Here is a 24,962-nt window from a genome sequence, read left to right on the forward strand (position 1 = left end):
CTAACATCTAAGGCCCAAATGCCCCATCCTCTCAAGCCCCAGGCTCCTCAGAAGACCCAGGTCTCCTTACCACTTGCACTTCCAGCCACCCTTGGGCACGGTGAGCAGTGGGGGGTCCAGGCAGTATGTGTGGTAACTAATGTCACAGTCATCACAGAGCAGCAGACGTGAAGGGTCAGAGGCCTGGCCACACACCTCACACACGATACACTCCACACAACGCCAGCCCTTTAGCAGCATCACCTTAGTAATCTAGTGTAATGTAAAAGAGGGGAATTTCTTGGGGTGTGAAGGAGGAGGGAGACATATATTGATGGGGCTGGAGGAACCCCAGTACAAGTCAGGCTTCCACTTGAGCACAGGTAGGCTTATACAGAGCACCCTCACCCCTGAAAACGGTGACTCTAAACAGGCTTCCTGGGATCTCTGTCAATCACAGAACAGCCTCACCAGCCACTACCTCACAACAAGTGTGGAATAGCAATCTTTCACTAGTCAGAAAACCACAGACAAAATTAGGATGCACTTCCCTCAATTTCCTTGAATATTTAGAACCTGTTACTAAAACAAGTGCTAACCATGAATTAAATCATAAATTAATATTACTGACAAACTAAAAATGAGCATACACACTTAGATCAAAACACTGCTTTCTCTTCGTGGAGACATCTTATAGTTTGATTTTATATTATAACTCCAGGCTACACCACGATTTATACTAGTAAAGTTGTCATTGTTTAATGTAATGGATTGAATTATGTCACACGGTTTGGTCTACCACAATGAAACTATAAAGTCTTCCATAATTTCCAAAAGACTTTTCACCAAAATAAGCTTAATAGTCCCGGGAAACTGATGAATAACTTCCAGAGCAATGGTCACTTTAAGAGGTACTGTGGCCAGAGCAGGAGATTAAGTAAGAAAGAACTGACCCTGTTCCCCAGTCCACACCTCTTGGGTCCTGAACTCACCTTGCTGTTGACACAGTAAGGGTGATAGCACTGAGAGCACTGTGAACAGGCCAGGAGGTGGCCCTCGGCCCCCCGACCAAAGCTGCCACATACCACACACATGTCCTGTAGAAACAAAGAAGTCTCAATGTTCAAGCAGATCTCCTTATTTTGCCTGTCCCAGCTAACTACTAGAACACTTAACCTTAGACCAAGAAGCCAGGAAATCAGAAGCCCACTCCACAGTACTGTGACACTTACAGGGCCACCTCAAGACCCCAGCTCCTCCTTTTCAACCCAAAGGAACTATGCCTCCCTAGAATGTCTCACTCACCTAATAAGTAACTTGAGTTTATAAAGTTCAGCATATGTAATGGTATGAAAAAATTACAGGAAGGTAAAATGGAATAAAGACTGGTCAGGGGAGAGTCACATATGTGATAGAAGTCTGTCTGCTTCAAGATTATTCAAGTGAGAACATATGTAAGCTCCCCCTAAACAATAAGCTTCGACAGGGCAAAGATCATTTTTGCCTTTCTTACTGCTACATGGAATTAATTTATTGTCCACTTGCTTTCTTATTAGCTGGGTATCCCCAGCAATAGGTACATGGTTTCCCCCATCTCATCAAAACACACACACACACACACACACATACACACACTGCAGGGGATAGAACTACCACAAGTATAATACCTGCATTAGAACAAATTTGTCTGTGTTGGAAAAAAGAACCACAGTATTTTGCATGGTGTCATCATCTTCTTCCTCCTCCTCCTTGCTGGGAGAGCTATCAATATCAGCCACCTTATAGGCAGAGAGTTGTGAAAGTGAGGAAAATAAGTCTACCCCAACTAAGGTGTTTCCCTCTTTGGCACTGGGGAAGGAGGTGTGAACCCTAGGCTAAATGAAGGCCAGATGCCAGATCTAAGAGGAAGAACAATATCCCAACTCCCAATCTGGGCCTCAGCTCAATGGCAAGGATTTCAGAGAAGACTGGGGACCAAGTACACAGACAGGAGTACAGACTAGCCAGACAAACCTTAGGCTAACAGGCTGATAGGCTAGCATACAGGGGACTGGCATGATATAAAGGGTGTTTAATTCTGAAGGGGCCAGGTAAAGCATGCTTGGGGAATGGGAAGCCTCTCCTTACTACCAGAGTCTCGATGGAAGAAGTGGTTGATTTTAGCCGGGCCCGTCCTCTCCCTCGTCCTCCATGTGCTCCTCCTCGAGGCCGGCGTCTTCCTGGGAAACTACTGCTGCGACCCTGAGTGAGGGAAGAGGATGATTACAAGAAAAAGTCAAGGACTCGTGTGTTGGATCCACAGGCTCAAAGAGAAGAGACAAATGACAGAGTATGACTAGTAATTAAACCCAGGAACCCCACTTAGAGCAGGGAAAAGTCAAGCTCCCAAATATCAACAAGTAGTTGCTCTGGCACACACCAATTACCCTCTTTCAAGAAAGAGTGACCAGGGGACTGGGGTTGTGGTTCAGTGAGGGAGTGCCTGCCTAGCATGTATGAGGCACCAGGTTCAATCCTCAGTACCACAAAAAATATATATATAAATAAAATAAAGGTACTGTGTCCACCTATAATTGAAAAAAAAAGAGTGACCAACATGATCCAAGGAGATAAAATAGTGACTTGAGAGACCCAAGTTTCTGATTCCAGTTCTCCTACTAAGAGATCAAGAGCCTAGGTAAATCATCTGCCCACTCTATGTATCAGTATTCTCTTTAGTAAAATATGAAGTTGGACTAAAGCATCTCTACAAGCCTGGGATTCAGTAAACCAATTGTGAAGGTTATCAGTGGCAAATGACTGTACCTCTCACAGTATTGTGACCTTGACCACATACAGTGGCTGCATAGCCCCCTCACCTGTTTGATTCGGGAACGGGCTGGGGAGCTGCGCCGCCGCCCCTTGTCCCCCTCAGCTTTGCCTCCGCTGATAGCTGTCCCAGCATCACACAATAGAGAGTCATCAGTCTCTGGCAGCGAGTCGGTACAGAGTCGCAGGGAGCCCTCATCTCGAACTGGACTAACATCCGTAGATACCCCCAGCTCCATAGACAAGGAGCCACCCCCCTCAGGGTCAGGAGAACCCAGCAGGGGCTCTGAGCCAGGAAAACTGGCACTGGCATCGCCCTGGCTCAGATTAGAGATCTCATTAACAATGTCAGATTTGATGAGAGTGGGTGGTATGGAGGCCACTGGTACACGGGGCTCCTCTTGTTCTTCACAGGGTGATCCTTGCCCTGCCTGCTTGCATTCTGGGCCATAGACCTCCATAGGGGTCACAGGGGCCAGCTCCTCAGGGTCCAGGAGCACAGGGGAACCTTTAGGTTCACTAGCCAAACTGGCAGGGGTCTGTCCAGCCTCTGGCTGTGAACCAGGAGCATCAGTCCCATCCAGAGGCGCTGTGTCTTCCCCCAAGCCGGAGAAGTCATCTAGAGCTGGGGCAGGGCTGGGGGCAGGGCAGGAAAGGTCCCCCATGGGGGAAGGGAGAGGACTGGTGGCACTGGGTTCCAAGGCTGGGCACTCAGGTTCTGGGCCTTTCTCAGTCTCCATCTCATGCAACTCAGCCTCATCTGAGATATCCATTGCCTTTCCCATGGGACTCAATGGGGAGGGAATGGACAGTGGCAGAGCAGGAGGGGAGCACCGGGAAGGAGGGGAGTCTGGAAGAGGGAGGGGATGCTGAAGAAGTGGAGAACACTGTGGAGCAAGAGGTTCCATCAGGATGGGAGAAGCAGGTCCCATTGGAGAGCCTGGAGATGGGGGAAGGATCATTGGGGGCACAGGCTCAGGGTCAGTGCAGTTAGCTTCCGGTGGAGGGCTGATGGGTGTCTCTAGGATGGGGGCAGCCAATGGTGACTCAGAATCACTGTCCCCTTTGGCACCAAAGGGGTACTCTAACTCCCCCAAAGGAGACAGAGCTGGTGGGGCTGTAGCTGGAATAATGGGTGACAGTGGAGGAGGAAGAGGATCTGGGAGGAAGAAAAAAGAGAAGCTCTAGATTAGATGTGCCATAAAGAGTTAAGACTGTCCCAGAGTAAACAGGCACTAACCTCCCCTTACCTGATGGCATCAGCTGAGGTGACAAGGATGGCTCCCCTGATGGGGACATGGGCATCTCCTCAGGTAGAGGGGATAGAGGTGGTTCCCCAGGCTCAGACAGGGCCGGCTCTCCAAGCAAGGGGGACAAGGGAGGCTCCCCAGGTGGGGGAAACAAGGGCAACTCCTCAGATGCAGGGCACAGGTGTGGCTCCTCAGGAGGCTCTTCAGGCTGAAGGGATCGGCATGGTTCCTCAAGCTGGGGGGTCAGGCATGGCTCCTCAGGCATAGGCGACTGGTGGGGCTCCTCAGGCTGGAGGGTAAGCAATCCCTCAGGCTGAGGGGATAAGCATGGTTCCTCAGTCACAGGAGATAGGTGTAGTTTCTCAGGCTGAGAGGATAGACATGGCTCCTCAAGCACAGGGGACAAACATGGCTCCTCAGGCCGTGGGGACAGGTGCGGCTCCTCAGGCCGTGGGGACAGGTGCGGCTCCTCAGGCCGTGGGGACAGGTGCGGCTCCTCAGACCGTGGGGACAGGTGCAGCTCCTTAGGCTGGGGATAGAGTCTCGGCTCCTCAGGCTGCAGGGACAGGTGCAGCTTCTCAGACTGGGAACAAAGTTGGGGCTCCTCAGGCTGTGGGGACAGGTGTGGCTCCTCAGGCCGGGGGCAGAGTCTCAGCTCCTCAGGCAGTGGTGACAGGGGTGACTCCTCCAGTGGCAGGGACATGAGCGAGTCCTCCGGTGGTGGAGAAGCAGATAAATCTTCAGGTGGTGGAGATGTGGGCGAGTCCTCAGGTGGTGGGGATAGGCGTGAAGCCTCAGGTGGAGGTGACGTGGGGGACTCCTCAGGTGGCGGAGACAAGGGAGATTCCTCAGGTGGTGGGGACAGGCGTGACACCTCAGGTAGGGGGGATAAGTGTGATACCTCAGGCAGTGGGGACAGGCATGATACCTCAGGTGGGGGGGACATAGGTGAGTCTTCAGGTGGTGGAGACATGGGTGAGTCCTCAGGGGGTGGGGACAGGCGTGAAGCCTCAGGAGGTGGAGACAAGGGAGACTCTTCAGGTGGAGGGGACAAGGGAGACTCTTCAAATGGTGGGAACAGACGAGATGCCTCAGGTGGTGGAGACATGGGTGACTCTTCAGGTGGAGGGGACATAGGTGACTCCTCAGGTGGTGGAGACAGGCGAGATGCCTCAGGTGGTGGGGAACTGGGCAATTCTTCAGGTGGGGGTGACAAGGGAGACTCCTCAAATGGAGGAGACAGGGGTGATGCTTCAGGTGGTGGGGACAAGGGCGTCTCAAGTGAGGGAGATGGGGGTGATGCTTCTGGTGGAGAGAAGGGTGACTCTTCCAGTGGAGAAAAAGGTGATGATTCAGGTGGGGGAGACAGAGGAGACTCTTCAGGCGGTGGGGAAAGGGGTGATTCCTCAGGCGGAGAGGACAGGTGTGACATCTCAGGCGGTGGGGAAGCAGGTGATTCCTCAGGCGGCGGGGACAGGCGTGAGGCTTCAGGAGGTGGAGACGTGGGTGATTCCTCAGGTGGTGGGGACAGGGGTGACTCCTCAGGTGGGGGCAGCAGTGGCATCTCCTCATTTAGGGTGGTCTCCAACCGGGATTCAGGTTGGGCCCCTGCTCTCCCTGCAGACACAACACATAAAACTCCCATCTAGCTCAGATTTATTGCACAGAAAGTAAAATGTTTAAAGCAAAGGAAAATCTGTTTCTTACCACAGAATAAAGGGGGATTGATTTCAGGGATCCTCAAACCCTACTCACCTAGTGGTTTGGCTTCACATTGCAGGGGCCCCGATTCCTTGGGTTGCATAGAGGTCACGTGCCCACCCTTTGGCTGCCCTTGGCATGCAACGCACAGAGCATCGGGCTCATCAGTGGGGATATCGCCAGGCTCTGGGGGTGAAAATCTGCAGAGGGTACAGGGGAGCAGGCACTGTGGCTCTCACCAGCTAACAATTCCTAGAGAGCACACTGGGGTGATGCGTGAATACTGTGGATTGCGCTGCCCCCTTTAGGGCTCTCCTCTAAAAGTCCATGCTTTAACATGACCTCTGCCAATCTCAATCCTTCTGACCACCCCCCAATCCCAATCTCAACCAGTTCACACCACTTACCTCCTACAGACAGGCGAATGCTGCTCAGCAACAGAACTGATAGGTTGACCTCCCTGGGCTTTGTGACAGCGGTGACAGAGTGAGTAGTTCTCAAACCACTCAGAGTTGGGATTCAGCTCTGCTGAACCTGTTCCACAGGCCCGGCATACCCGACATGCCTAGAAGGGAATAGACAAAACAGGCATTGGTCAAACTAACAGGACTGGTCACCATAGGAAAACTCTGGGGATGCTGTAGAGGCAGAATCAGGAGACACTCACCTTACACTTCCAAGAGTGAGCAGGCAGTTCCTCCATGGGTGGTTTTAAGCAGAAGGTATGATATCCTTTGTCACAAGTCTCACAGACCAACATCTTAGAGTCATTCCCAGGTTTCCTGCAGGGGTACAGGGCACATTATGGGGTCCTCATTTTCTACCTTAGCCTGTGTTCTGCTTCCCTCTTGTCTTCCTAGTCTTACCTGCAGGCTTGGCACACTTTGCATTCAGGGCACTGCCAGCCAGCACGCTTGCGGGGAGTCAAAGCAGTATCCAAGCAGGCCCCATGATAGTGATGCCCACAGCTGGTACAGAAGAACAGGTCACATAATTCCCCTGGTCCCTCACATACTGCACAGTGAGCCTCCTCTGCAGAGGGAAGAGACAGACAACACAGGTCAGCTGCAGATTCCTTACCAGGTACATAACAGGTATTCCATGGGCACAGAATAAATGTATAACATAGTTTACTGAGTACTGGCTCAAAATATGCCAGGTACTATTCTAGGCACTGTGGACACTATGGTAAATGAGACAAGCAAATACCCCATGCTCACAAAGTTCACACATATTTTAGTGGGGCAGACTGATGGTGTATAATTACAGATTTGAGAAGTGCTCTACAGAATACCAAAATGTGATGCATACTTGGCCCCTCATTTGCTCTCTGTCCAAAGGATAAGATTTCTCACCCAGATGTGCAGCCCCCTCACTGTGTTCCGGGCAAAGCAGTTGCAGTGTTTTCATGGATAAGAACGAACCGCTGGCAGTTGCACAGGGGAAATGGTAAAGCCGTGGACATCCAGGAGAACGGCAAGGGATGGAGGCACCGAGCCTGGTGCAGTGGGAGCAACGCTGCCAGGAAGAACACAAATCCTCAGACCAACCAGTTTTCTATAGAGGAGCAGTTTTAAGTACTAACTCTGCCCCAGTATGTCTACCATCCTTCTCATTCTACCCTAACTCTCAGAATCCCACCAGCCATTCCAACTCTCTCCAAGCCCAGCCCTGTTTTCCCCTCTGCAATCCCCTAGCCTTAGCTCTACCTGTGAGATCCCTGAGAAGATGGCCTTGTCCACACCACATAGTTCTGGGCCCTCTTGCCCCCAAACGCCTGCTGACCATGCAGCACACCAATGGTGTGCCCAGAAGGACCCTTTACAGGTGGGAAGAGATAAACAAAAAGGAAAGAGTTAACAAGATGACTCCTGGCTCATGACTACCCACCCTTTACTTGGTTTTCTGCCCTTCTCTCCTTCACTTACCTCCAGGTTCTCCTAGGTGGGCAGGTGTAAGGCCCTCAGGGAAACCAATCTGTGATAGATCCTCACTGGGAAGCACTGCCTCACTGGGTCCTGGGTTCCCCCCAGGTAACACCACTGGAGACCGGGGCCAGTCAAATGGCAACTCAAAGCGTTGCAGTTCCCGCTGCCCATGAAGACTTGGCTCCCCGCAGTTACAGAGAGCACAGCGCCGCACTGGACCCCCACTGTGGAGACACAAGCATCAGCACCATGCTAGGCTCCTGGCACCCCATGAACCGGCATGCCCATGCATCCCAAATACTCATTTTTTTTTTTAATCTTCTTCCTTAAAGCCCCAAACTCTCAAATCAAACTCTTTTTTTTTTTTAAAGAAAGAGAGAGAGAGAGTGAGAAAGAGGAAGAGAGAGAGAGAATTTTAATATTTATTTCTTAGTATTTGGCAGACACAACATCTTTGTCTGTATGTGGTGCTGAGGATCGAACCGGGGCCGCACACATGCCAGGCGAGCGCGCTACCGCTTAAGCCACATCCCCAGCCCCATCAAATCAAATTCTTATGAGCCCTTACATCCTTGTTTCTCCCAAATGAGTTACCTGCAGCCCTGGGGTGGCTCCTGAAGTCTGGGACTCCCAGAACTGGGGACAGACACCTCCCCCACACGTGGGTTGGGAAGGTCTGGCTCAGCGGCACCTGGCTCCTCGGAGGCTGCAGGTCCATCAGCTGAATGAACAGAAAGAACAGCACGCATATTTAATACTAAGTCCATTCACCAGACCATGAGATTATCTAAAACCCACACTGGACCAGAGAGATGGTATTTTGATTTTTGTCTCAAAGAACAAAGTCCTTCAATTAGCTATCTATTACTCAGATTTAATTCACGTCCTTGTGCCAGGGCCAGAAATACAAGGTTGCCACGAAGAGCTAAAAGCTTTCAGCAAACCCAAAACTTGCCCTACTCACCTGCCGGTTCTGAATCTTTATCCTCACCAGGCGACTTCTGGCTGTCCATCCCTCTCTCCGACGGGGCAGGGCCCTCTCGGGGAGACCTGTTAGTGTCAAGAGATATCTGTGTATCCAGTAAATCTCCCCTAAAGCCCTTGCCCAAAAATCCTAGGAGGAAGTCAGCTAATGGTATCCAGACCCTACAGATATCAGAACCAAGTCTTACCTACAAACTCCCAAATTAATGACAAGGAAAATCATTCTTCCTAACCTTATCCCAATTTCTCCCCAGATAAACACATACCCTCTTCTCCCACTCTGGACTCTCAGGGGATCTACTCCATTTTCCCATTTCTAGCCACCTCTATAACCCAGGGCAATAGTATTTAACTAGAAGCACATCCAATTTACATCTAGTACCACCCTTTGCCTCATCTGATTTCTTATGAGTCCTATCCCCTATCCTTTTTCCTCATGTCATCCACCATCCTAAGCCCTGTCAGTGCCAACTTAGGGGTAATTTTGACCCTGAAGTCTGAGTCCAGCCAAAATCCCTCTCCCAGAGCCAGAGTCCCAAGATCTTGCAAGAAATAGGGCACACTACAAGAACTAAAGTCTAGCTGTGGATGGATCTCTCCCACTTCCACTAGTCTCAACCAGGACAACTCAATCCCAACAGAAGAAACCCCAATATCCACTCAAATGCTCTGCCCTTGCCCTAACTAAACCCTGGGTCTCACCCAACCTGAAGGCCTCAGGTCGTTGCCCTTAACAACGCCAACTGCCCTTCCTCCTGAGATGTTCCCAGTAGTTAACAGAAGTGGGCCTGAAGAGTTACTGAGCATGTGTAGGCAGGTCTGAGGCTAAGCATGCTGGGAGTTGTAGTCTCAGGAAGCACATTGCCACTTGGAGGAGTTCTAAATGGGGCAGGACATAGCAGAGCAGAACAGTTTCCTTCCTCTTCCGTCAAAGAGGGTTTCCACACAAACTGGGTGTGTGTATGTGTGTGTGTGTGTAAGTAACGGTCCCCAGTCCCCCTTCTAAGATATACCAGCCTGTACCAGAGTCATAAAAAACACACTAAAGTTGTACCAAAAAAAAAAAAAAAAGTTGAGACACACCTTTGAGCATATTTTCCTTTACCTTGGAGGGAACTAAGCATAGTACAAAAACAAACAGGAGTAAAGAATAAGAAGAATTACAAAGATGAGGAATAGGAAAGGGACCCTATAGAAGAAAGGAGAAAGGGACAGGTACCATAAGCTGTTAGTGAGAAGGGTAGACCGTTCTCTTAATTAGAGATTAAGAGATGGAGTATGAGAGTCCTAAAAAAAGAATTGCAAGTAATAAGAGTCTGAGAAATTCATCTCCCACCTTTTTCACTCCTCTTTTTTAACAACAGTGACTACATCAAACTTAATAAGAACAACCCTGTCCTCTCAAACTGTATGGCAAATCCCCCAGTCAACAATTTAGGATTCAATGACAGGGGAACTCTCAAAGGTGCTCAAGATTGGGAAATCAATTCCCTAATTACCAAGTTATCAGTCCCTCCTTTCCTAAGATCACACTTCCTTTTCCAGATGCTGGAAATGCTTCTCCTGAGCCATTTCCCCCACCACTCAGAATCTCTTAGGTAGGTAACATAAAGCATCACCTGATGCCTGTTATCTCCATTCTCAAACCATCTTTCTTTCACAAATCTGCTACACAACCACACCTGAAAAAAAAAGCAGGGTGGGTCATCTGGCTGTCTCACAGAAAAGTTGCTCAGGAACTTCAAGGGGCCATTAGAAACCACCTGTGGGAAGTGGGAGTTGGAGGTCAGGGTACCAGCCAGGTCCCTCTTCCTATTCAGTCATTCAAGGCCTAGACATCCCCAGAAGTCCAAGAAGGCCTCAAAATTTTCTATGCTTGCATCTTACTGTATCTTACCACTACATGCTCCAAAGATCCTCCCCAAAGATCCAGCTCTGCTCTCAAAATTGAAGTCAAAGGAGTCACACACAGGAAGAAATAAAAAACAACAGTGATAATACAGTGGGTAGGAGGAGAACCGCCTCACACAAGGCCACAGGGACAAATTCCTCTACCCTCCCCCGAGCACAGCCCTCTCAGGCTGGTACAGCTGGCAATGTTCAAGAAGGTACAGAAACCACCTTCGTCCCGTCTTGAGGAACAGAATACTAATGTCCTCCATAGTCAAGAGTCCCATTCATGGAGCTATGGAAGATGAGAGATTAAGAAGCAAGGAGCAGAGTGTTCTCTAAATTGTACCAAAAAGAATTTAAAGGTACCTCCAAGAAGACTAAGCTCTCAATCCCTACTTCCCCATCCCTGCCATCCAGCATCTATACACCAATGCTAAGTTCCACAACCTTCAAGCCTCTGAACACATCTAAAGACATAAAGGCACAGGTTCCCACATCCCATCAATCATAGCCAGTAAACACAGACATACTAATACACTAAGGGGTTTTTCCTAAATCTAAGTGGAATAATGCCTAGCAGGCTTCCTCTGACCTACGAAGCAAAACTATGCTGATACCCCTTAATGCTATGCCTAAAAGGCCCAAAACAAACAGCAAGAAAAGCAGGGATTTATCTCAACCCACTATTCTCCTTGCATTCATCCCAGACTAACAGCTTTCACTCCATTTTCCCAGCCACAGGGGAAATAGAAGCTTGGAGAGGTGAAAGGCTGAAACAGGCCCTTGCGTGAACAACTCTTCAATAGGACTCAGGACTTCCTGGTTCCCAGCCTGAGAATCAAACCACACCTCTGTCCACCCCCATTTTGGGTCAGCCCTCTAGGAAAGACTCAAATGGCAATACTGGCCCTGAAGACCCTCCACACTGTCCCTGGGTCATCCTAGAATTTGCCACACCTAAGAGAAGCCACTGCTAACTTCCCATCTGAGGAAGCTGTTTGGGGACAGATGACAGGAGGAACCCTCCACAGAAAGCACTAGCAGAGACCACAGCTGACAGCTTACCTCACTTCACCAGCCCTGTGCCTCAGAAATTGTTTAAGGGCAAAACCCCTACTTTCTGCTTTCCAAGATCAAACTCAAAAGAGATCCAGTATATACATATGTATGTTGGAGGGGGTTGAGTGAAGGAGCAAAATGCACTAGCCAAATCCCTGCTGGGCAGCATGACAGGTGTGAGAGAGGCTGTCCTAGCTGGGGAGTTCAGAGTCAGAGGCGCAAGGCTCATGCTGCAACCTCCTGCACATGCATATACACCCCTTCTCCCAGCACCACTTGCTAGGGCTAGACACACTGACTTCCACCAGAAAAGTTCAAATCAAGTCATCCTATTCTGCAGGACTGGGATAGGATCAGAGGACCAGTTAGCATTCCTTAGTCAGAAAAGTGTTGGAGAAGTCTGGGAGGAGTCTGCAGGACTGGCTAGGGACTCATGGGCAGCCAGCTCTCCACACAAGGCCCAGAGAAAGCAGGAGACAAAAGCCATTTTTTTGCAGCCCACATTCGCAGGAAACAAATCTCCACAGCCTCCTCTATAATCCCCTGGAGATTATGTCCATCCCAGGAGTAGGGGAAGCAAAGCAGGCTAAGACAGCAGTAGGCCTAGCTAGGGTCACTTTGCCAGGCAGGGGTAGTTTAAAGTTGAACAGTAGGGACAGAGCTACCCCCAGCCCCTCCTCCTCCTTCACCAGTCACCCCTTCATCACACTAGTCAGTATCCACACACCCTCCCCTTTACTCCAGGTAAAGAAGACCTGGTGAAGGACCTAGGGCTCCTTGAGTTTCTCAGAGACTGCACTGGTGCCTGGCTGAGTAGGAACAACCTTAAAGTCCAATCTGGCAGTAAGTCCGACCTGGCAGTGGCACCCTCCCCCCATCCCAAGTTGTTCTGTCCCAAGACCCACGGGAACCCTGCGGGGAGAAGCAGCAGGCTGGGATTGGTGCTGGCACCATGGCCTGGGTCTTAATTTGGTGGAACTCCCCCCAACACAAAAATAAACGGGCAGAGAGACTATCTGGACAGGTTCCCAAACTCCCTGTTTCCCTGAACCCCCAGTCTTTAAAGAGGCACACCCCAAGACACCAGGCCTCGATTCTGCCCTAACGACTGGCTCAGGTTCCCCTGACAGACCCTGCCAAAAGAACCCTCCCCAGCTCTGGCACCCCCTTCTCCAACCTAAGGCCAGCACAGGCCAAGATAGTCCATCTGGCTGTGCCCCCAGTCCAACCCTTTCTGGGCCCTGGCCGGGCGGACTTCACTCACCTCTTCACAGGGCGATCCAGAAATCCTCATCCGAGAACATGGCCAGAGCCCGGGCCGCTCCCCGACCTCCAACCGCCAGAGCGATCACAGTCGCCCCCCGCACGGGGGGGCTTAGGGGGGCCAAGAACGGTAAATCCAGGTCGGAGTGGCCACCCTCCCCACCCCCCCCCAAAAAAAGCAAGAAGCCAAAGAGGGGTTCTCTGCCTCGGGTTCCAGCAGTTTAGGTTTCCATGGACAGCCCCAGGGCGGCGAATCCCGAGCGGACACAAAGAGAGCACCGGTGGCTTTGATCTTGGGCAAGAAGGCTCCGCATCCGCGTCGCCGGGCGGCCTCTCAGTCCTAGGGCCCGGCCAGCGCCCCGGCCGCCCGCGCCGGGCTCGGGCGGAACGTCGAGGCTCTCCAGATGGAACGTCGAGGCGCCTCCCCAGCAGCCCGGAAGGAATGCCGCGCCGCCCCGCGCCGGGCCCGGATGGAACGTGAGACCCTCACAGCAGCGCCGAGCCCCTCTCCCTGCCCGGCCGGCGCCCCGGGGCCGCGCGAGCTACCGCGACGCGGAGCCGGCGGGGCCGCGGGGTTGAACCTGACACACACCCAGCGCCGGGCTCCTCGACCCCGAGCGCTCGCCTCCGGCGGCTTCGAGTCCCCCCACCTTCTGCTCCCCCCGGGGAAGGGAGGAGGGTAGGTGGGCGAGGAAGAGGAAGGGGCGGGCGGTGCGAGCCCTCTGCCCGCTCCCCTCCGGCCGCTCCAGGCCCTGCGCTCGCCTCCCTTCCCCTCTGGCCTCCGGAGCTGCCCCGCCCCCGGCCTGGCCGGCTCAGGTCGGCGGCACCCCCTCGACCCCCAGTTGGCTGTGATCGCGGGGGGCCTAGAGGTGCATGGCCCAACCCCGGCTCCCGGCGCCAAGGGGTCAGGAAACTGAGCGGAAAGTGGGGAACGAGGCAGCCATTTGCAACCGGAGAGGAAAGTAGTGCAGCGCGGCGCCGCTCCGCCTCCCCCCCCCTCCGCCTCCTGTTCGGCCGGTAGGGTGGTTCCTGCGAAGGGGCTATTTCCTGGCCCGAGATCTGGGCAGCAGTCGCGGAGATTCGTGAAGCCTCTGGTGTGGGATCCTCCGGGACCTTCTGCCCGGGGAGCCCCACTCAAGAAGGGGAGAAAGGATAAGATGCGGCCCTATTTTGTGTTGGAGCGGGGCGGCGTAGGGATACGGCCCTCTCGGAGGAAAGGCTGTGACTCTGCAGTTCTACGCACACGTTATGGGATCCCTCCGCCACAGGTTAACCCCGACTGCGCCGGACCGGCCGCTGTGCAGACACGTGGGAATGAAGCCCCCCTGCTCGTCGCCCCAGTTCTGGAGCTGTCTTCCTTACCTTCTGGACGATGAAACTGGAATTCTGGTCACTTTCTAATTCCATTCCCTTGCAGTCGTTGGTTTCTGAAACTGCAGCTGCCCCCTTGTCTTGGCCAGGGGCAATCTTTCCCGGGAGGGGGATGGAAAAAGAGCCAGGAGATTGGACGCTGCTCTGCATCCTGGGAACTGGAGTCCGCAAATGGAGAAAGTGAGGCACGGCGCCTGGCGATGTATAGGGTGTGTTCTTGCCACGTTCGGGGGCCCAAAGAACTCTGGACGAGTTCCTAGTCTTTCCTTGAGGCTCCCAGACACCTTCTTGAGTAAGGACGGTCGGTGCCCTCACAATTGCCACACACACACACCGCTTCCCCATCAAAACATCAATACAGAGCTTCCTTCTCTTCCTTTTCAGGGTGCTCCTACCCCCAACTCTGGTGTTTCGGAATCTTCAGGCCCTCTGTCCCCACCCTCCCTCTTTTTTTTTTCTTTTTAAGTAAACTAAGGTAGCTTTCCTACTACCTGGCGGGAGTACTATTACTCTGAAAAAGATTCCAGAACACACTCTTGGCGGGCACCTCCACCCCAAGTCTGGATGAGAGGAAGCAATAGGAGTGGCTTTCTGTATGAGCTGTACACTTGGGGCAGGTAGAAGACAAACTAACAATGTGTAGATACTTTATATCTTCCTAGTTATTCCTCACTTGTATTATGAATTGCATGGAACTATCTCCATATTACCAATGAAAAGATTGAGGCTAAAAGAGATAAAATTGCCCAGGAAATCACATCTAGTGAGAAGCTGAGCCATGCTTCAAACCAAAGGCCATGTTTTGTTGATTAAAAACATTGTGTGTGTGTTTTTTTTTAGCTGTACTGAGTATTGTGAGGGAGGGGGTCACTACAAATGGTTTACATCCCCAGCCTTTTGAATTTTTTATTTTGAGACTGGGTCTTCATAAGTTGCTCTGGCTGGTCTAGAACTTGCTATCCTCCTTCCTCAGCCTCCCGAGTATTTTTTTGTTTTTAAAGGAAAAGTGAAGAAAGGCAAGCAGAACGGTACAGGACTAGTGTTGTGGGAAGAGTTTACGACACAGGCCCAATGGAAAAGGTGAGCACTTTGAAATGAAGGTAGTATTATTGAGGAACTTTTTATTTTAATTAAATTTATAAAGCCATATGTGACTTGGGGCTTCCATATTGGACAGTCCAATCTCCTGGCTCTTTTTCCATGGTTATAGGAGGGATCCGGACGAGGTATGTCCTCCACTATGCACACATTGACATCATGTTCTCTGCTCTGACCAAGTGCATTTCAGAAAAAAACAAAAATGAAAAACCTTTAGCAATGACCCCACATCTGTCCCAGCTATATAGTAAGTTAATTGAGAGATAGAAGTTGGAAAATGGAAGGTACCTCCTTATTGTCTGTAACCAGAGATAGGGAAAAGCAAACCCTCACTAGAAACTCCAATAATAACACTGACTTATAGACTGATAGCTACCATTTCTTTCTTTTTTTTTTTTTCTTTACTTTTTTTTCCCCTTGTACTGGGGATTGAACCCAAGGGCACTTAACCACTGAGCGACATCCCCAGCATTTTTTTATTTTTTTGAGACAGGGTCTCACTAAGTTGCTTAGGGCCTTGCTAAATTGATGAAGATGACTTTAATTGGGATCCTCCTGCCTCAGCCTCTCAAGCTGCTGGAATTACAGATATGCACCACTGCACCCAGCTGATAGCCACCATTTCTTAAGGGCTTGTATGTATGATGAGCTATGCAAAGTATTGTGTATATTACCTCATTTAATTCTCATCTCAGCAGTCTGAAGCAGATTTAACCACACTATGTAAGATGCTGAGGCTCAGAGACTTTAAGTGACTGCCCAAGGTCACAATGCTAAATGGAGAAGCTATTAACCACTAATAACTCAAGTTTTTCAGGCCCTGGGATTGCTAATTGATAAACATCTAGAAAAATCTCAGATGTCTATAAAGTCTATCCCAGGCTTTATGAAAATGGCAGTGGTAGGTTCCTGTAATGAGAATCCTTACCAGATGTGCAGAAGGACCTAATTGTATGCCATATATGACTTGGGGCTTCCAAGTAAAAAGTAAAGAGAGGATGATGATGGCCTTAAGAAACTTCCTAAGTCACTGAGATTGCTCTTTGGGGTATATATTTTTTTCTAGAAGCCTTATTTCTTGTTAGATTCTGTATCAGAGAAGCAAAAATAGGACTTTGAAAAATCGGCATGACAAAACATCATTTTCAGCCATAAGACTGGAGCCAAATACTGACAAGATCATGGCTAAAAATCCCACCTAGCAGGCTGGGATTGTGGCTCAGTGGTAGAGCACTTGCCTAGCATGTGTGAGGCACTGGGTTCAATTCTCAGCACCACATACCAATAAATAAATAAAATTTTAAAATTCATCAACAATGAATAAAAATGTTTAAAAAAAAATCCCACCTAGCTGGGCATGGTGGTGCACATTTGTAATACGAGCAACTCAGGAGACTGGAGCAAAGGATCACAGATTTTTTTTTTTTTTAATATTTATTTTTTAGTTTTTTTAGGTGGACACAATATCTTTATTTTATTTTTATGTGGTGTTGAGGATCGAACCCAGTGCCCCACGCATGCCAGGCGAGTGTCTTACTGCTTGAGCCACATCCCCAGCCTGGATCACAGATTTGGGCCCAGCCTGGACAACTTGGTGATACCCTATCTCAAAAAATAGCCAGGCCTGGTAGCACATGCCTGCAATTCCAGAGACTTGGGAGTTTGAGACAGGAGGATTATAAATTCAAGGCCAGACTCAGCAATTTAAAGGCACTAAGCAACATACTGATACCACGGTAGGGATGTGGCTCAGTGGTAAAGCACCTTTGGGTTCAATCCTCAAAACCAAAAATAATAAATTTTTTTTTTTAAATAAAAAGGACTGGGAGAGCTGGAACTGTAGCTCACTGGTAAAGAGATTTCCTTGCATGCATGAGGCACTGGGTTCAATCCTTAGCACCACATAAAAATAAAAATACTGTGTGGGTTCATCTACAACTAAATATATATATATTTTAAAAAGGACTGGGAATGTAGCTAAGAGTCCCCAGTACCACAAAAAAAAAAAAAAAATCACACCTAGATTTTGTCCGTTTCTCACCGCCACCAAGTAAGTGCACTGATAGGGTACTTCATCCTCCGCCAATTAGCAAGAGAGATCTATCCTCCTTATACATTTATGATACCATTCAAATAATCCATTTTATTGGAGGAGAAGCTGGGCCAGTTAGACTCTTGGGTTATGAGAAAGAGAGTCAAGAAAAACAGGCAGCTGGATAGGGTGGTGCATGCCTCCAATCTCAGCTACTTGGGAGGCTGAGGCAGGAAGATTACAAGTTCAAAGGCAGCCTCAGCAATTTAGCAAGACCCTGTCTAAAAAAAGGGCGGGGGGGGGGGGGGGGGGGCGGGGGAATGTGTCTCAGTGCTTAAGCTTCAATTGGCTTCAATTCCTGGTACCAAAAATAAAATAAATTTTAAAAAATTGAGACAGAGAGGTGCTGGGGTCGTGGCTCAGTGGTAGAGCGCTTGCCTGGCATGTGTGAGGCATGGGGTTCAATTCTCAGCACTGCATATAGATAAATAAAGATCCATTGACAACTAAAATATGTATATAGTGTGTGTTTATGTATGTATATATATAAACTGAGGCAAAGAGACCCAAACCTTTCTAGCTGAAATAGATAGCCATCCTCATTCTGAGGTGGTAAGTTGTTGAAAAAAGGACAAAAACAATATCCTTTGGCAGCTAAAACATGTAGCATGCCCCCCAAAATGTGAACAGTACAAAAAAATTAAAAAGCATAAAAAGAGCAAAGAATGCATATTATAATGAAAGGGACTAGGGGCAAAGAGGCTGATATGCACCAGAAGCATTATTTCTGACTTTCTCAACTTTCTTGGGGAATCAAAATCTTTTTTTTTTTTTTTTTTAATATTTATTTTTTAGTTTTTGGCGGACACAACATCTTCGTTTGTATGTGGTGCTGGGGATCGAACCTGGGCTGCACGCATGCCAGGCGAGCGCACTACCGCTTGAGCCACATCCCCAGCCTGGGAATCAAAATCTTCACAACACTTTTAGTCTTTACCTTCATTTTCACATTATAAGGAGTGAGGAACTTCCTTTTCCCCAAACTCTACCAGGAGTCTCAGCCAACTACTAAGGTCCCAGGGACAACACCTAGATCAGCATATGGCAGGTGGCCACTAGAGGGTGGTGTTTCTGTAGGTAAGGGAATGTTAAGAGCCTAACTTGGATGGGTGGAGCAACCAACAGAAACTCAGTACTGTAGAGAAGAACCTAGCAGAAAGGTGAGAAAGGCAGGTGGTAAGTCTTAGGGTAATGGTCCTTAATAAATGAGGAGTAAGGAGTAGGAATGAGGTAGGAGGAATGATTTCCCACCAAAGACCATCACTCCTTGGAAAAGGAATACTGGTCCTGAGCTTCTCAGATACAGAAAAGTCAACAACAAAAGATTTCTCAGTTTATTTGCATATATACATTGTCACACCAGGAAGCCAACTCTTCTTCAGGAGTCCCCAGCTCTTCTTGCCCAGGCAACACCAAAAACCTATACAGGAGGATGAGTCCTGGATAAACAATGCCCAGGACTCATATACCAACCCACAGGTTCTAAGAGAATTCATTTAGAGGAAAAAAGGGTCTAGAGAGGCCAGTGCCCATGAGACATCCTTGCCCTTTGTAAACATTGACACCCAGGCCACTGGAGCCTGTGGAAAGTGTGCAAATATGAGGTACCACACTGTGTGCCCAGAGGGCTAGGAATAGCTGGCAGCTATCCATGAAGTCCAGAGGGTCTGTCCCCCAATGGAACCCAGCAAGTGCTAGAGGCAGCAACAAGGGAGTTACCCCACACCCGAGGGCTCACATGAGACGGCATCGTCGCTCTTGCCCATAGGAATTCTCCACACGAGCAATCTCCTGGATGACTTTTGTGAAGATGCCTTGAGTCAGCTATAAGGGATAAGCATTCAGGGCAAAAGTCAGTTTGGTGCCAGCTCTGAGGTGAACGCCCCATTCCCCTCCCATCCCCACCACCAAGCAATGTATAAGGAAGAAACTGCTATCCCCACCACCTTCCCAGTACCTGAGTCTCTCGAGCAGATGACTCCATAAATGTCGCACCCCAGGACTCTGCTAATTTCTTCCCTTCAACTGCCTGTACCTCTCTAGAAGTAAATTTGGGACATAAAAATGGATGATAACAAGGTACCCAAGTTCTCTGCAAAATCTTTAGAATCTAGACTTCTCTGATACTTCCCATCTCTCCAAAGTTTGCAACAAAGGTTGAGGAAAGAGATAGAGGTAAACAAAGGGCTGAGTCTTGCAGCTGGGGATATAGCTCAGTAGAGTGCCTGCCTCACATTCACAAGGCCTGGGTTCAATCCCCAGAACCAAAGGGAGATTAAAAAAAAAAAAAGGAAAAAAGGACTGAGGCTTGAAATACTGCAACTGTGGCTTTTGTGATAGAAGGGTTATCTTCTCTTAACCCTCTAGTTAGAAATGAAGAGAGGTGAAATAATTTATTTGAGTCAATAGTAGGGATAGGACTAGAGTTTAACTGATTCCTAGTCTAGCTCACTTTCCTTAACCCTGAGCAGCAGAGACTTACATACCTGTCTGGAGAGAGATCTGCCTTGTTCCCCACTAGCACCACTGGCAGCCTGTGAGGAGATGGCAGTGACTATAGGCTCCCCTCTCATTCTCTATGGACCCCAACCACCTTCAAATCAAGGCTTGACAAATCCCCATCAGACTAGGCATGATCTATGTACTAGCCTCCTTTCTAATTTAGACAATTCACCCGGTTGCTCCTCCAACCCCCTTCAGCCCACTTACCGGGTTTTCCCATGCCCTTCATGTAGCTTTTGGTACAGACTCTCAATGACTTGGAAGCTTTAAACACAAGAAATGGAGCTATAATCTTAATTCTGAGACAGTCCTCATGTCCTCCCAAGTCCCCCACAACTTTGTTTACTTACCTATGTAGAGAGGTGACAGAATACACAAGGACATAACCATGGACCCCAATGATGAATGAATAGGGCAAAATGCTGTACTCATCCTGACAAGAAATAGAAACATTAGTACCTAGATCCACACCACTCAGATGGCAAAGGTCGGTGGGACAGTGTCCAGTGTTCTTGGGGCACTCCCCACTCCAGTCACTTCTATCCAATAAGTTTATGGAACAGCTCTAATGAGCCCTATAAACAGTGTTAGCAGCTAAAATGCTTTTCATCCAATACTACTTTACACATGAACCACAAAAGCTGCCAAACTTTATCTCCTAGGGCTGAACTACCACATTTGAATACCCTGCCCCAACTGGTACCTGCCCTGCTGTGTCCACCAGGTGTAGGTGAAACTCATCTTTGCCAAGAGTCACTATCTTGCTGTAAGCTGAAAAGAAAAGAAAACTTGACTGTGAGGTGCCTTGTACAGCCAGCAATGTGTACCCCATACATTCTTAACTCTGGAGGTGACATAGATGTACCAGGTCCAGGGAGCTCTCCAGGAAACTAAAGTGACATGCTAGGACTTTTACTGTCTATATGTACACTCTTCTGGACATAGTACCTTGCAAATCCATACTCTATTCACCCACAGAACAAGATTGCAAGAGGAGATTAGATTTAACAACTAAATAAAGGAGTCCCTTGGCAACAGGAAAATCCCAAATCATGGAGTTGGGTGAGGCACCCAAGCCTTCCAGGTTATATCCCCTTCACACCAAAGGACAAACTACTCACTATTCTCCACTGTAGGATCGTAGCCTTCCAAAAACTCGCCTTTCACAAATTGATGTGCCAAAGATGTCTTCCCTGTAAAGTGCAGAAGTAGTATGTAAAACATCCCTCCACATTCACATCCTCAATCCTAAAGGACTGTGGCTCAGGACCAAATAGTACCCCAAATCAGTACCCTAGTCTGTGAGCGCCCCAACAAAGGCTTTCTCTTATGCTACCTTCACCATCTTTTGGCCTTGTCTCTTCGCTTTGGCTCCCGGGTGCATACAGCAGCACAGCAGGAAGCCTTTCCTGCCACCTTTCCCTACCCCACCTCACTCCCGGGAAAATTCGATATTCCTAGGAGTGTCCTCACTGCCCCAGGACACTTGTGACTATTTGCCCACACCTTCGAGTCCGGACCCCATCTCTACTCCCAGGATAATGCTGAGGACCTCTCAGATGTTCCTGCAGTCAAGTCCACATTAACCCTTACAAGCTACGGCTTCCTGCAGCCTTCAACACACCAACCTTTTTTCCTCCATCCCTCGCTCTAAACACCCGGCACTGGGTCAAGTTCCCGCGACAGCGCGCCTCTTCTGACCACAAAGCTGCGGTGCATTCCTGTTCTTTGCAGGGCGGAGACTCACCTACAGAGCGGTATCCAAGGATGACCACCTTCCTGTAGCGGACCAACGGCATGGCAGGAACCCGCCCCGAGGGACATGCAGAACTGCGGGCTAAGAGAGCCCGAAGAAGAGGTCTGGATGTAGACAGGCACGGCAACCGGTGCAGGAAAATCGTTCACCCCAAAGCTTCCAGAGGCAAGCTAAAGAAAAACCAAAACAAGCGCCGCGCCCGAAGTCGGCCACGTGATCACAACACAGCAAGACTAACGCGAGGGAGCCGGGCGCCCGGCGAACTACAGAACCTGGTGGCTCCGGGCTCCGCCCCCCAGGCCTCTCATCATTGGTCTATTAGAATGGATGAGGGCGGGGCCGCCCGGCTAGAGGGACTGGTGGGCCTCACGTGGAGCGGGAGAACCTGGAGCTGCGCGTGCGTCGATTTGAGCCGGTTCATTCATAAAGAAACAGAATGGAACACGGGGTCCTAAAGGTATTTGCGCATTTGCAGCCCAACAGGAGTGGCTACAAAGTGTCATAGATGGAAAATACCCACCGTGATTGAGCCGGAATGTCTAGTCAAAAGATTCTAGGCCTCCCTTTTGCAAGGTCTCTGGGGTGTTTGGCTAGGAAAGAAAATCCAAAGTTCATGAATTTTTTTCTTCGCTTCTTCAGCCTGCAACCCCAGATCTTTTGTTTTTAGGTTTCCCAGTCTTCCAGGATTTTTCTTTTTCCGGTTCTGGGATGGAACCCAGGGGCTTGGAACTGCAATTCTTGTTCTTGGAAAATTTGCAAGAATGTGTAACCGACTAGTTTGAGTTGTTGTCGTCGTCATAAGTAGTGCGCTCATTTATTCAGCAAATATTTATTAGGCATATACTACAAGTTCCAGACATCGCTCCAACTTTGGGGATGGAGAGATGAACATACCAGACAAGGTCTCTATTCTCACAAAGCTTAAAATTTATTGAGGAGAGGGTCTGGGGTTATAGATCAGTGACATGTAGGAAACCCTGGATTCAATCCCCAGCACGAGGGGGGGGAATTATTGAGGGAGAAACAAACATATAGACAAAAAAACAACAACAACAACAAAAAAAACAAAAAACAGTGCAGTGTTAAGTGCTATTAAAGGTGGTATGATAAGAAATTACCACTTCTGATTAGTGATACTCCTTCTCAGAGGGAGTCCCCCTTAAAACTGATATCTGAATGGCAACAAGGAGTTAACTAGCTGAATATGCCAAAAGAAGAATCCATCAATGCTAAAGTGCTAAAATGGAAATAAATTTTGTTAATTCCAGGAAGGTGGGGGGAAGAGCCAATTAGCCTAAAGCATATGAAGTTTAAGAGGAAAGTAGAGACCAAACAACATAAAGAAGTCCAGGCTAATTCTAAATACCTAAAGATGTTTAATCTGGTTTAGAAATGACATCATCAGAACTGTTTCTAGTGCTAAGGATGTAATTCAATGGTAGAGCACAAGCTTTTATGCATGAGACTGTTGAGAGCCACAGTTTAGTTTAGTGGGAATGACACCTGGCATTTTGCTAGAGGGAATGGTTGAAAGGTGACCCTGCTCTGGGATTAGGGCGGATCCTGGGGGGGATTAGGGCGGATCCTGCTGCCTGGGGAGCCTGCTACTTTGGAGTTCCCCTTGAGTTCTCTCTGGGTTCTGTAAGAATTGGCGTGCCAAGCCTGTGGAGGGAATATATTCCCGGAAAGTGTGTGTAGAGTGCCTGTGAGAGTTCGGGAATAAAGAGTTGCTGTTTGAACCTACAAGGCTTTGTGGCCTCTCGGTTATTTCGTGCCCAGCCAGACTGCAGCATGAGACCCTGGGTTCCATCCCAGCACAACTCCACCATCAAAAAAAAAAAAAAAAAAAAAAAAAAAAAAAGCAATTCTAAAAGATCTTCCTCACTCTGGAGAGATTGGAGTTTGATGGGAGCAGGAGCAAGAAAGAAGGTGGAGAGATCGGCTAAGAAAGAGACTATTACTGTAGTCTAGATGGGAGATAAGGTTGGTTTGGCTAGAATGGTAGTAATAAATGAAGTAGAGAGAAAAGATATGTTTGAAAACTGAGGTCAAACTGACTTGTTGAATTATTGGACATGGGGAAGGGAGGGGGAAAACACTTAAATTTATAGAGTTCTACTATGTACTAAGTGCATTTTATTGTTATCTCACTTTATATTTACAACAAAACTAACATCGATAATTATTTTAATTTATTCATTCATCAATATATAAATGTTGAGCCAGGCAGGATGACAACACACATGTCCAGCTACTTCAGAGGCTGAGGTGGAGGATGGCTTTAACTCATGAGTAACAAGACCCCATCTTAAAAAAAAAAAAAATAGTGTAAACACACACACCTGTAATTCCAGCTACTTAGGAGGCTGAGGCAGGACAGCAAGTTCAAGACTAACCTAGATAATTTTAACAAGACCTTCCTCTAAAAGAAAAAAGAAAAGAAAGAAAAAGAAAGAGAGAAGGAAAAGGTGCATGCCACAACACCCAGTTTATTTTGCATTTCTAATATGTTTTTTAAATCTAGATCTACAAAAGTTGCTTCAAAAAACCACTCCTAATCTGGCCTCAGGAAAGGATCCAAATATCTTTTGCTATTGGGTAAAAAAGAAGTTATTTGCAGACTAGCAATTTTATGTTGGATTTTATGCATGAATAAGGTTGATGGTGATTTCAGATTGGGTTGTGAGTACTGTAGGACAGAACAGATAACTAAATTCAATTAAATGCAAATAAAAATGGATTCATCTCCTACTTTTTGCCAGGACTCTCACTGTGTGCTGCGTTTTGTAGATGTAAGAAAAGAAAAAAGAAAAAGATAGATGCCTGTGTGGTGTTTTTACCTCCAGATTAATTCTCCAATATTTTTTACCTCAATTTGTGTCCAGAAGACTTTTCCCTCTGACTCTCTGTGGAGCCTAAACAAAAGGAAGCACTCAAAGGAGATTAGAATGAAAGAGGAGGGTGGCTGGGACCCCTCTGAAGGTCAAAGCTCCTCTTGAGGAAGCTACCTCTCACTCAACTCTCTCCTGGTTTGCTGTAACCCCTGTCCTCACTCCTCATGCCTACAGTTGTGATGGGCCTATGTTATATACCTTGGGTTACTATTCTACTCACTATTGCTTTCCTGTACTCTGTCCGCACCTCTGTAAATAGTCTCTTCATTAACTCATCTTCAGACTCTTGCTGTGAATCAGGTATGGTGGTACACACCAAAGTGAAAGAGATCAGATAAAGGGCTTTCTCCTCTTGTGGCCTTTTCTGTTTACATGTGGAGGGAA

At 48.4% G+C, this 24,962-nt stretch overlaps 2 protein-coding genes across 4 annotated transcripts in view; both read right to left on the minus strand.

Annotated features, from left to right (window-relative positions):
* Kmt2d (lysine methyltransferase 2D) overlaps positions 1 to 13,005 on the minus strand; it is a 51,398-nt gene extending 38,393 nt beyond the window's left edge. Inside the window, exons 1-16 of the mRNA XM_046436013.2 lie at positions 12,867 to 13,005; positions 8,631 to 8,716; positions 8,261 to 8,387; positions 7,667 to 7,890; positions 7,448 to 7,557; positions 7,094 to 7,256; positions 6,605 to 6,770; positions 6,406 to 6,520; positions 6,146 to 6,303; positions 5,793 to 5,938; positions 4,038 to 5,654; positions 2,838 to 3,946; positions 2,107 to 2,220; positions 1,647 to 1,757; positions 972 to 1,076; positions 71 to 252 (exon numbers count right to left, since the gene is read on the minus strand). Coding sequence (XP_046291969.1) covers positions 71 to 252; positions 972 to 1,076; positions 1,647 to 1,757; positions 2,107 to 2,220; positions 2,838 to 3,946; positions 4,038 to 5,654; positions 5,793 to 5,938; positions 6,146 to 6,303; positions 6,406 to 6,520; positions 6,605 to 6,770; positions 7,094 to 7,256; positions 7,448 to 7,557; positions 7,667 to 7,890; positions 8,261 to 8,387; positions 8,631 to 8,679 — 4,496 coding nt within the window. The 5' untranslated portion in view covers positions 8,680 to 8,716; positions 12,867 to 13,005. The remainder of the gene's footprint in view (positions 1 to 70; positions 253 to 971; positions 1,077 to 1,646; positions 1,758 to 2,106; positions 2,221 to 2,837; positions 3,947 to 4,037; positions 5,655 to 5,792; positions 5,939 to 6,145; positions 6,304 to 6,405; positions 6,521 to 6,604; positions 6,771 to 7,093; positions 7,257 to 7,447; positions 7,558 to 7,666; positions 7,891 to 8,260; positions 8,388 to 8,630; positions 8,717 to 12,866) is intronic.
* A 5,741-nt stretch (positions 13,006 to 18,746) lies between these two features.
* On the minus strand, positions 18,747 to 21,950 carry Rhebl1 (RHEB like 1). Of its 3 annotated transcripts, XM_046436133.1 has the most exons (9): positions 21,676 to 21,950; positions 21,050 to 21,121; positions 20,632 to 20,699; positions 20,279 to 20,361; positions 20,136 to 20,192; positions 19,913 to 19,960; positions 19,384 to 19,465; positions 19,165 to 19,250; positions 18,747 to 18,846 (listed from the first exon to the last, which is right to left on the minus strand). In XM_046436133.1, the coding sequence occupies exons 1-9, from the start codon at positions 21,725 to 21,727 to the stop codon at positions 18,756 to 18,758; spliced, it is 639 nt and encodes a 212-aa protein (XP_046292089.1). In that variant the 5' UTR covers positions 21,728 to 21,950; the 3' UTR covers positions 18,747 to 18,755. The 3 variants fall into 3 exon arrangements, with proteins under 3 accessions (XP_046292089.1, XP_046292090.1, XP_046292091.1); XM_046436134.1 differs by lacking the exon at positions 19,913 to 19,960; XM_046436135.1 differs by having other exon boundaries at positions 18,747 to 19,250.
* Between the last annotated feature and the right edge of the window lie 3,012 nt (positions 21,951 to 24,962).

Source organism: Marmota monax, unplaced genomic scaffold (assembly GCF_021218885.2).
Source record: "Marmota monax isolate L192 unplaced genomic scaffold, Marmota_monax_Labrador192_F-V1.1 WCK01_AAM20220418_F8-fsc00012, whole genome shotgun sequence".
In the NCBI taxonomy this organism is placed as follows: domain Eukaryota; kingdom Metazoa; phylum Chordata; class Mammalia; order Rodentia; family Sciuridae; genus Marmota; species Marmota monax.

Coding starts and splice junctions, on each gene's coding strand:
- Rhebl1 (XM_046436133.1), bottom strand. CDS start 21,727: ATGCCGTTGGTCCGCTACAGGAAGGTGGTCATCCTTGGATACCGCTCT. Junction 21,122..21,675: donor CCTTGGATACCGCTCTGTAG/GTGAGTCTCCGC, acceptor TGCACTTTACAG/GGAAGACATCTTTGGCACAT. Junction 20,700..21,049: donor CGATCCTACAGTGGAGAATA/GTGAGTAGTTTG, acceptor TTTTCTTTTCAG/CTTACAGCAAGATAGTGACT.